The sequence below is a fragment of the Elaeis guineensis genome, chromosome 14, assembly GCF_000442705.2.
Source record: "Elaeis guineensis isolate ETL-2024a chromosome 14, EG11, whole genome shotgun sequence".
Taxonomy (NCBI): domain Eukaryota; kingdom Viridiplantae; phylum Streptophyta; class Magnoliopsida; order Arecales; family Arecaceae; genus Elaeis; species Elaeis guineensis.
In genome coordinates this window covers 48,139,041-48,150,990 of record NC_026006.2, presented here as the reverse complement: position 1 = coordinate 48,150,990, position 11,950 = coordinate 48,139,041, and the positions used below count along the sequence as shown (strand labels likewise).

The 11,950-nt window shown below is 39.0% G+C and overlaps 1 protein-coding gene across 3 annotated transcripts; it reads left to right on the top strand.

Moving 5' to 3' along the window:
- The first annotated feature begins 6,384 nt into the window (after positions 1 to 6,384).
- On the top strand, positions 6,385 to 11,748 carry LOC105057814 (putative disease resistance protein RGA4). 3 transcript variants are annotated; one of them, XR_012136922.1, is made up of 3 exons: positions 6,385 to 10,240; positions 10,332 to 10,389; positions 10,482 to 11,748. XR_012136922.1 is itself a non-coding variant. In XM_073248841.1 (2 exons), exon 1 carries the CDS (start codon positions 6,401 to 6,403, stop codon positions 10,217 to 10,219), a length of 3,819 nt encoding a protein of 1,272 aa, XP_073104942.1. In that variant the 5' UTR covers positions 6,385 to 6,400; the 3' UTR covers positions 10,220 to 10,240; positions 10,332 to 11,748. The 3 variants fall into 3 exon arrangements, 1 of the variants encoding a protein (XP_073104942.1); XR_012136921.1 differs by having other exon boundaries at positions 6,385 to 10,389; XM_073248841.1 differs by having other exon boundaries at positions 10,332 to 11,748.
- The last annotated feature ends 202 nt before the right edge of the window (positions 11,749 to 11,950 follow it).

Here is an 11,950-nt window from a genome sequence, read left to right as displayed (position 1 = left end):
GATTTCTCTCCTTTTCTCCGTAGAGGCTGCGGCAACCTCTTCTTGTGTTCGTCGGAAATTGAAGGTCGAAGAGGTCACCGGACTTCAGGTAAGGGTTCAATCTTTCTTCCTCTCCCTCTTCTCTTTCTTTCCATGTTTTTAAACTCCTCGTCGGCCGTCAGGATCGTCGGAAAATCCTTGAAGATAGTAATCCCTGTTTTGCTCTGTTTTGGCCGGGTCCTCTCTTCTCTTTTTCGGCCACCGGCACCGCCGGTTGCGGCGTCCCATCCCCGAGACCGAACCCCCATCTCCCTCTCTTCCTTCCCTGAAAATCTCGACCGCCGGCGATCGGTCAATGGCCGGAAATCATGAAGAAAGGGGACGGATCCCCTGTTTTTCGAAAAAAAAAAAAAGGGGAGAAAGCTCGCCGGCCAAACCTGGTCGCCGGCCAGCTTGCATGGTCGGCCGCCGTTGCTGGACCTTCGGCCAAGTCACCCTCTCGTCGGAGCCCGGCCAACCAACGAGGGGACCTCACGGTCCCCTGTTTTGGCATAATGGAACCCATGGGAAAAGAAGAAGGAAGAAGAAGAAGAAAAGAAAAAGGAAAAAGAAAAAGGAAAAAGAAAAAGAAAAGAAAAAGGAAAAAGAAAAGAAAAGAAAAAAATAAAGAAAGAGGAAAATAAAAAATAAAATAAAATAAAAAAAAAAAGAAAAGAGAAAATTTTTCTCTCTCTCCTCTCTCTACCTTCTCTCTCCAATTTCTCTCTCTAGATTCTCTCTCTATTTTCTCTCTCTAGATTTTTCTCTCTAGATTTTTCTCTCTTTTTGTGGATTTTATCTCTCTAGAATCTTTCTACTCTCTCTCTGATTACATCACAAACCCTAGGATAAATTTGAAATAAAAATAAGATGATCTGAGGTTGCTCCGAAATTCGTGCGGTAGATCTGATCCCAGTCTGATCATATTCGAAATTTGTAACACTTGATTCATATTGAGTCACCCTGATAGGACCTTTGATGATCTTGATCATGATTGCCTCATCGAAAAAAATACGAAGATTCTCTCTCCACTTTCTCTCTCTACTTTCTCTCTCTAGAATTTGCTCTCTCTTCAGGGATTTTCTCTCTCTAAAAGTCTTATGGATCAGTGGAGGATCTAGATAATTAGATAAATCCTAATTTTGATTAATCCTAAGAGAGATCCTCGATCTGTGTTATTAGGATCGATTATCGGTAATTTTCTCTATATATGATTTTTATATTGATCAGGGTCATGAAGAGATACGATTGTCTGCATAAGATATCAAGTGGAATATCTTGTTAGAGAAATTTATAAATCAAAGAAGAATATTGATTTTTGTGTTTGGATCAGTCACCGGTAAAGGTAAGAATCTCTGTACATGATCACTATTATATATGTGCTATTTTACTGTTGGTCTTGCATCGTTGGTTTTGCATCGTTGGATTTGAGATCGATGAATTTGTTATATCTGAGACACTGTTATTTATTTATGTGATTTTGAGCATGAGTATGTTATATCAATACATATGTATCAGCGATTGATGGCATGATTATATGGGTATGAAATATTACACTGCAAAATTTGAATTGATTAATGAAGTCAAATATTATAGTTTCATGAAAATATAAAGAGAAAGAAAAATATGGTTTGGACTGGCCTTGTCATGTGGAATAGCTTGCCAGGAACTTATGCCTGGGACAGCCCCCACAGGCTTATGTGTGGAAGAATATGATCCGAGAAAGATCATGAAGAATCTGATCCGAGAAAGATCATGAATGATTTGATCCGAGAAAGATCATGGCCACTTTGATCCGAGAAAGATCATGAATATTTTGATCCGAGGAAGATCACAGAAATCGATCCGAATAAAAGATCGTCGCATGATCCTGGTAGTCCAAAGCCAAAGCCAAAGCTAAAGCTAAAGCGAAAAAGAAAAGGATTACAGATGATGTGATAATAGAAGAAAATGAAAAGATAAGACATGAAACAATCGTTGAATAAAATTGTTTCACTTATTTAACATATGATGATGCATCTCTTTTGATAAAACAGATAATCTATAAATGTTTGCAGTATTCTGGACAGTGAACATCGACTTTTACGTGTTATTGCCTATCATTATTTTTAGATTATATTATTATATTGGTGTGATATGGGAATTCTTACTGGGCTGTAAAGCTCACACCCCTTCATTTTCTTTTTCTTCTCAGAGTTACAAGATGTCCATGGTTGGCTATGGTATGGATTTGTGAGTGAGCGGATACATAGATAGAGTACCCTTGATACATGATCAGAGGATTGAAGGAATGTTAATTGTAATTATGCAAGATTTTATGAATTATTATTGAAATTAATTGTTATGGATGTTAAGGTTGTAGTGATTTAATTTGGCCTTGCATATTCTTTAGGACTTGCTCTAAGGAGTGTGCGGCCATCACGTATCCGACCCGGGTGTTGGGTTCGGGGCGTGACAGAATGGTATCAGAGCATAGGTTATGATCATTAGGGATTATGATATAAGTGATTAGAATATTATAGAGTGATATTAGAACTTAGGTTATGATCATTGGAGATTACGATATAAATGATTAGGATGAGATAGAATAATATCAGAGCTTAGGTTTAAGATCACTAGAGATTATGAAGAGATATTAAAACTTTATGTAAGATCAGTAAGATGTGACAGAGTGGCATTTGAGCTTAGAGCTTAGGTTACGTTTATTCGGAGACAATGATACAAGTGATTAGGATATGACAGAACAGTACTAGAACCCAAGTTTAAGGTCATTAGGGATTGTCATATAAGTGATATCAAAACTTTGGGATTATAATCACTAGAGTATGATTGATAATATCGGAGTTTAAGATTTTGATCATTAAAGGTATGATAGAATGATATTAGAGTTTAGGTTATGATCACTAGGAAATATGATTTAAGTGGTATTTGAGTTTAAGGTTATAATTATTCAGAATTATAATTCTAGTGATATCTGAACTTAGGTTATAATCATGAGGAATATGATAGATATAAAAGAGAAGATTCAATATTTAGATTTCGAATCAATAGATATTAAGATGAAACTTATGCAATGATTTCAAACATAGAAAGTGGATCAAGATTTAATTTTTATATGCTATACCCGAAGGTAGTAAAGATAAAGAAACTTAAAATTTTGCCCTAAGTCTTATATGAAATTTGAAGGTTAGATCTATCCTGGATTGATCTAACATATAAGGATATCTTTATCTTTGATAGACTTATATAATTTGGTGAGTTGAGATCAGAGTGCGCAGCAAAAGCGTGATGGTCTGAATTGATTAGAAATATTGATCCTTTAAATCAAAAGATAATATGATGGAATATATTAGTTGCAAATAAGGAAGGATTTTATTGATAATGAAAGGATACTATAAATTTTGATCTAATCTGATCATAGTCGGATAATTTTTGTTAGTAGGTTGCTTCATTGTAGATAATGCCAAGAAAGTTTAGATATCTCAAACAACACAACTTAATTTCGAGGACGAAATTATTTGAAGGGGGGAGAATGTAACATCCCGGCCCAGGACCAAGCCCAAAACCCAAACAAAAAAAAAAAAAAAAAAAAAAAAACAGAGCGGAAGGAGACTCCCGAAGGGAGTCTTCTTCTCCAGTGAATCCCAGAGGGAAGGGGAGTCTTAGGATCACCCGAGCCCTAGGGATCCCTATAAATAAGCCTCTCCCTCTCTCAAGACCCTCCACCGGTGATCTTCGAGCCCGATTTCTCTCCTTTTCTCCGTAGAGGCTGCGGCAACCTCTTCTTGTGTTCGTCGGAAATTGAAGGTCGAAGAGGTCACCGGACTTCAGGTAAGGGTTCAATCTTTCTTCCTCTCCCTCTTCTCTTTCTTTCCATGTTTTTAAACTCCTCGTCGGCCGTCAGGATCGTCGGAAAATCCTTGAAGATAGTAATCCCTGTTTTGCTCTGTTTTGGCCGGGTCCTCTCTTCTCTTTTTCGGCCACCGGCGCCGCCGGTTGCGGCGTCCCATCCCCGAGACCGAACCCCCATCTCCCTCTCTTCCTTCCCTGAAAATCTCGACCGTCGGTGATCGGCCAATGGTCGGAAATCATGAAGAAAGGGGACGGATCCCCTGTTTTTCGAAAAAAAAAAAAGGGGAGAAAGCTCGCCGGCCAAACCTGGTCGCCGGCCAGCTTGCATGGTCGCCCGCCGTTGCTGGACCTCCGGCCAAGTCACCCTCTCGTCGGAGCCCGGCCAACCAACGAGGGGACCTCACGGTCCCCTGTTTTGGCATAACGGAACCCACGGGAAAAGAAGAAGGAAGAAGAAGAAGAAAAGAAAAAGGAAAAAGAAAAAGGAAAAAGAAAAAGAAAAGAAAAAGGAAAAAGAAAAGAAAAGAAAAAAAAAAGAAAGAGGAAAATAAAAAATAAAATAAAAAAAAAAGAAAAGAAAAGAGAAAAATTTTCTCTCTCTCCTCTCTCTACCTTCTCTCTCCAATTTCTCTCTCTAGATTCTCTCTCTATTTTCTCTCTCTAGATTTTTCTCTCTAGATTTTTCTCTCTTTTTGTGGATTTTATCTCTCTAGAATCTTTCTACTCTCTCTCTGATTACATCACAAACCCTAGGATAAATTTGAAATAAAAATAAGATGATCTGAGGTTGCTCCGAAATTCGTGCGGTAGATCTGATCCCAGTCTGATCATATTCGAAATTTGTAACACTTGATTCATATTGAGTCACCCTGATAGGACCTTTGATGATCTTGATCATGATTGCCTCATCGAAAAAAATACGAAGATTCTCTCTCCACTTTCTCTCTCTACTTTCTCTCTCTAGAATTTGCTCTCTCTTCAGGGATTTTCTCTCTCTAAAAGTCTTATGGATCAGTGGAGGATCTAGATAATTAGATAAATCCTAATTTTGATTAATCCTAAGAGAGATCCTCGATCTGTGTTATTAGGATCGATTATCGGTAATTTTCTCTATATATGATTTTTATATTGATCAGGGTCATGAAGAGATACGATTGTCTGCATAAGATATCAAGTGGAATATCTTGTTAGAGAAATTTATAAATCAAAAAAAAATATTGATTTTTGTGTTTGGATCAGTCACCGATAAAGGTAAGAATCTCTGTACATGATCACTATTATATATGTGCTATTTTACTGTTGGTCTTGCATCGTTGGTTTTGCATCGTTGGATTTGAGATCGATGAATTTGTTATATCTGAGACACTGTTATTTATTTATGTGATTTTGAGCATGAGTATGTTATATCAATACATATGTATCAGCGATTGATGGCATGATTATATGGGTATGAAATATTACACTGCAAAATTTGAATTGATTAATGAAGTCAAATATTATAGTTTCATGAAAATATAAAGAGAAAAAAAAATATGGTTTGGACTGGCCTTGTCATGTGGAATAGCTTGCCAGGAACTTATGCCTGGGACAGCCCCCACAGGCTTATGTGTGGAAGAATATGATCCGAGAAAGATCATGAAGAATCTGATCCGAGAAAGATCATGAATGATTTGATCCGAGAAAGATCATGGCCACTTTGATTCGAGAAAGATCATGAATATTTTGATCCGAGGAAGATCACAGAAATCGATCCGAATAAAAGATCGTCGCATGATCCTGGTAGTCCAAAGCCAAAGCCAAAGCTAAAGCTAAAGCGAAAAAGAAAAGGATTACAGATGATGTGATAATAGAAGAAAATGAAAAGATAAGACATGAAACAATCGTTGAATAAAATTGTTTCACTTATTTAACATATGATGATGCATCTCTTTTGATAAAACAGATAATCTATAAATGTTTGCAGTATTCTGGACAGTGAACATCGACTTTTACGTGTTATTGCCTATCATTATTTTTAGATTATATTATTATATTGGTGTGATATGGGAATTCTTACTGGGCTGTAAAGCTCACACCCCTTCATTTTTTTTTTCTTCTCAGAGTTACAAGATGTCCATGGTTGGCTATGGTATGGATTTGTGAGTGAGCGGATACATAGATAGAGTACCGTTGATACATGATCAGAGGATTGAAGGAATGTTAATTATAATTATGCAAGATTTTATGAATTATTATTGAAATTAATTGTTATGGATGTTAAGGTTGTAGTGATTTAATTTGGCCTTGCATATTCTTTAGGACTTGCTCTAAGGAGTGTGCGGCCATCACGTATCCGACCCGGGTGTTGGGTTCGGGGCGTGACAAAAAGAAAAGAAAAAGGAGAGGCAATGAATCAGATCCAAAAAGTAAAGAAAATTTAGAGAATCTTTCTTTATTTCTTTGTGCTTAATCAACCCTTGCTTATAAATCGACCAGAGATTATTTTCCTCTTCACAAATCGATCATAGACTATTCTCTCTCGGTAAGGGTAATGGCTGACGTACTTCTCTCAGCCTTGGTACCAGTGGTGATGGAGAAGGCAAAAGATTATGTTCTTCGTCGGTTTGGAGCGATGTGGGGCATCCATGACAAGCTAGAAAAGCTGGAAAGAATGCTGTTGGCAATCCATGACAAACTTGGCGATGCAGAGGAGCGGCAAGTCAAGGAAGCGGGTGTGACGAGATGGTTGGCAGATCTGAAGGACGCAGCCTACGAAGCAGACGACATCCTGGATGAGTTCAATTTGGAAGCAATGCGGCGGGAGGCAGAGATTCAGGTCGATACGTCGAAAAAGGTGCGCAGCTTCTTTTCTTTTGATAATTCACTGTGGTTTCGTTTCAAGATAGGGCAGAAGTTGAATGATATTGTTGAGAAAATCGATAAAATAGTAGATGAAGGAAATAAATTTCATTTCATGGTCAAAACACAACCACAACTCAGGGATAGACCGCAAACCCACTCCTATGTTGATGAGTCATATGTCATTGGTAGAGAGGAAGATAAACAAAAAATAGTGAAGTTGTTACTTGATCATGTTCCCAACCAGAATATTGCAGTCCTTTCCATAGTTGGTATGGGGGGTCTGGGTAAGACTACACTGGCCCAATTGATTTACAAAGATGAGAGGGTGGAGAAGCATTTCCAGCCGCTCATGTGGGTCTTTGTGTCGGATGTCTTCAATGTTGCAAAACTTGCCAAGGCAATAATAGCTTCAGCGACAGGTACTGAGTGTGAGCTATCAAACATGGAGTTGTTACAACGCCGCCTTCGAGAAGTTGTAAGTGGAAAAAGGTACTTACTTGTATTAGATGATGTTTGGAACGAGGATCGGGAAAAGTGGGATGAGTTAAAAACTTTACTAAGAACTGGTGGAGTAGGGAGTAGGATCATTGTGACAACAAGAAGTGAGCGGGTATCGTCGATGATGGGTGCACTCGCCACCTATCAGCTACCATATTTGACTGAAGATGATTCCTGGACATTGTTTAGGAAGAGAGCATTTGAAGAGGGAGGAGAAGAGCCTCAGAATCTCGTAAATATTGGCAAGGAGATTGTCAAGAAATGTGGTGGACTGCCTTTAGCAGTGAAGACAATGGGGGGCTTATTGTATTCCAAGAGCCAGGAAAGGGAATGGTTGTTCGTGAGGGATAGTGAGATTTGGGATATGCAGGTTGGTGAAGACGCGATTTTACCAGCGCTAAGATTGAGCTACAGTCATTTGCCTTCCCATTTAAAACAATGCTTTGCTTTTTGTGCCATATTTCCAAAGGATTATGAGATGGAAAAGGATCTGTTGATTCAACTATGGATGGCTAATGGGTTCATTCCATCTGATGGAAGAAAGGAGCTGGAGGACAAAGGGAACGAGATTTTTAATGAGTTGGCTTCGAGATCCTTCTTTCAGGATATCAAGGAAGTTGAGGAGGACGATGATAGCACAGATAGGCATGAACTTTATTGCATAACAACATGCAAGATGCATGACCTTATGCACGACCTGGCACGATCCATTATGGGGAATGAATGCCTTAGCATACAGGACCCTGCTGGGTTGGAAGATGTATCTAGGAAAACCCGTCACTTGTGTATATCTGAGAATTTCAAATTGGACATTCATAGGACCTTGAATAATTCTCCCAATATTCGCACTCTCCTGACCTTGTTAGCTAATATGGGTATTATAGTGACCGCAGATTCATCAAAGCCTAGGTCCTTGAGAGCATTAGGCCTACAAAATACTGTTATTAGACGATTGCCTATTTCAATTGGATTTCTGAAACACCTAAGGTATCTGGACCTCTCCAGAACTCCAATAGAAGCAATACCTGAAGCCGCCAGCACACTTCTCAACCTACAGATTTTAAAACTCTCCAACTGCTGGAGTCTATATAAGCTACCTGATGGCTTGAGAAATATGAGCAACCTGAGGCATCTCTATATTGACAGATGTCCTCGTCTGAAGCAGCTGCCAGCAGGTATAGGGCAATTGAGCAACCTGCGAACATTGACGAAGTACATTGTAGGCAATGATTCTGGAAGGCATATAGGTGAATTGAATAGCTTAAATCTCGGTGGCCTTTTAGAGCTGTATAACCTGAGGAATGTGAGGGATGCAGCAGATGCTGAATATGCTAATCTTAGTTCCAAACATAACCTTCGCTCATTAATATTATGCTGGGATATGATTGAGTGGAATCCCTTCTATTATTATGCAGCAAGTGCCCATCATTGTGATGAAGATGATGTTTTGCCTGCAGAAAATGCTAAAGAGGTTCTGGAAGCCCTTAGACCTCATGGTGGCTTAAAGCTGCTGGCAATATGGCGCTATAGTGGTGCCAGCTTTCCAACATGGATGGACTCACCATTGCTGCAAAATTTAGTTGAAATTCATTTGGGAGTTTGCATGGGTTGCAAACATCTCCCACCTTTATGGCAGCTACGTTTTCTGAAATTTCTCTACCTGACTAAGATGGATAGCATCAAACACATCTGCAGCAGTACCATCTATGGCAATGCAAGCAATGACACAGTGCAAGCATTCCCATCACTAAAGAGACTGGTGTTGCTCAGGATGCAGAGCTTGGAGAAGTGGTCAGAGTATGAAGGAACTGCAGAGGTCACGCTGATTTTCCCTCACCTTGCTGAGCTTGAGATCATTCATTGCCCAAATTTGATGACCATGCCGGAGTTACCATCTCTCAAAAGTTTAGAAATGGAAGGAACTGACATGCAGTTGGGCTCGGTCTGTAGTCTGACCACACTGTCTTCCCTTAGCATTAAAGTCTATGAAACGAGCGATGGTGCAGAGTCGGCTCCTCTAGCTCAGAAAAAAATGTCTTTAAGATATTTCAGATCTCTTGAAAATTTAATTATCACCGCATCCGAGAATCTGGCACCGGTACTGGAAGAGGAAGAGGAGACGAGAGGGCTAAGCACATCCCTGCATTATTTGGAGATTGAATGCTGCAATTGGTTTTTTTCACCATCACGGCAGTCATCATCACCCTTGGCAATTTGGAAGAACCTTGGTTCTCTCCTATCTTTAGAGATTCAGTGTTGCGAAGATCTGGTATACTGGCCGGAGGCAGAGTTCCGTGGCTTGAACTCACTGAGGAAGTTAAGTCTCTATGGTTGCAACAATTTGGTTGGCCCATCACCTTTGCCATTATCCTCATCATCATCCGGGCATGAAGAGCTCCTACCAAACCTGGAAGATCTGGATATATTACATTGTGATAGTCTTCTGGAATTGCCGGAGTTGCCTGCATCCCTCAAATCATTATATGTTGGCTTTTGCCCCAAATTGAATTCCTTGACAGAAGGCCTGCGACACGCCACTGCTCTTGAGAATTTTGATATTTCAGGTTGCCCAAGCTTGACTTTCTTGCCGGTAGATCTGGGGCACCTAACAGCACTCACGAGTATATATATCAGTGGGCTTCCTGGCTTGAATTCTTTGCCACAAGGGCTGGGACAGCTTGCTGCACTCAAGTCTCTGGGCATCAGCAGTTGCCACAAATTGTCATCTCTGCCACAAGGGTTGCAGGGCCTCACGGCACTCCGGCATTTGCAAATTGGTCACTGCCCTCAGCTGTCATCACTCCCCGAAGGTCTTCAACAACGACTCCCAGGCCTTCAGCATCTGGTAATTGAAGGGTGCCCCAACCTAGAGAGACAGTATAAGAGAGGAGGACCGTATTGGTACCTGGTCTCACGCATCCCCAATATGGAAATAGTATCTGTGACGAGGAGCAACTTCAGCACATTGTTTCCTTCCTTTGCTTGCTTTAGAAGACCATCTACTCTTTAATGTCATTCCAGTCCTTTCAAGGTACAATCCTCTCTCTCTCACTCTCTCAAATGAAATAGAAATTAGTGAGTGCAGTCATTTGAGTTCCCTCACATTCTTGTTCCCATTGAAGGAATCTGGTGGCATGTATGAGATCATTTTGTCCATGCTCGCTAAAGCAGTTTCTAAAGGTAACCAATGGCATCTTCCTGAGATGGTGGACGCACCACTGTTCGCATAAAGTATTATGAACCAATTCATGATTCTCACAAGTATTTTTCAGGGTTAAGAGGTGAAGTGGGAGCTGGAGGTACATTGGAATTTTTCATTCATTTTTTCTCATTCTGTTTCTCTTGCTATGTCAGAGGAGCAGAAAATTGAGCTTCAGGATGAATTAAGAGAGTTCATGGTACAAACAGCTTTCTTGTTAATCATTTCAGCATTGAACTTCTTGCTATTCTCAATCTAGTATCAAGAGAAACGACATAGTACGTCTTGGAAAAACTTTTCAAATATTTGCAGACCTTCAATGATCAAGTGGCTTTATGTGAATTAATCTTCTTGATAGATTTGCATTTGTTGTTGTTAAGCATTTAAAGAGACACTGGAAAGAGATAAGCTTAATTCTTTTTTAGAAGATGTCATTTGGCATTTAGTTTGATTGTTTTCTCTAAACCTAGCTTATTTTATTTGATATCCATCAATATATAAATATTGTATTTGAAGATTTCGGACAGTGCTTCTGCTTCATGTACCTAAAACAATTGAAAGGTGGAGATGTTTATTAATTATTTGAACATCCACTTTGGTTGCTCTAACCATTGTTAAGTAGTATCATGCATGAACAGCTATTTGATTGAGCATACTACTATCACTAGAATTTTTCCTTATTTGCTTTTATGAGGAAATGTTACCAGTGATGGTTTCTTACAAGCTTTGGCACTTCTGTGGTTAATCCAGAAGGAGGAAAAAGAATAGAGTTAATAGAGTATTTTCAAGGAAGATAGAAGCCATGAACGCATTGATGTCTTCGTGCCACTCTTTTAGCCTTTTCTTTTGTTTTTTTTTTTTCGGGGTGGGGGCTTGGGGGGTGACTAGTGAATCGATAAGCTCCAAGAAAACGAGAAACTGAATTCCTAGTTACTGGCACCTCTGTTTCTGATGTTGGGCATAGATACTGAATAAAAGATCCTGGAGGTAAAATCTAGAGTGTACATTGCATGACAGTTCCTCTCCATTTTTTTGTTCTATTTTTTGTGGCGGTTGTTTCTATGCGTACGCCTCTGTTGGGTGTAACTCAAACACAGGTTGCAATTAGAAATAGTGCAACTGAGGTTACAGTTGCGAAAATTGTTTCTATTTGACTTTATTTATTTGGAAACTGTTAATACAATTGCAGCTATTGGATTGTATGACGCTGAAAGTGACATTGTATCCTGGAAATGATCCACTAAAGTTACACCGTCGGAAACAATGCACTGCTTTTCTGCTATTATCCTACAATAACTATCAAACAACCTTTATATTATAATAGAAAGTAACGATCTTATCAAATTATTACTATCTAATGTTAAATTATTATAACAATAATTACTATATTAATTACGTCACTATGAAATAATTTTATCATTATAAATTAGATATATTATTATAACAACAAATAATATTCATAATATATATTATTATAATAACAAAAAATTATTAGAAAAAAAATGTTTTTTTTTATTATGAAGTTTTAGAATGCTAGCAATC

Coding starts and splice junctions, on each gene's coding strand:
- LOC105057814 (XM_073248841.1), top strand. CDS start 6,401: ATGGCTGACGTACTTCTCTCAGCCTTGGTACCAGTGGTGATGGAGAAG.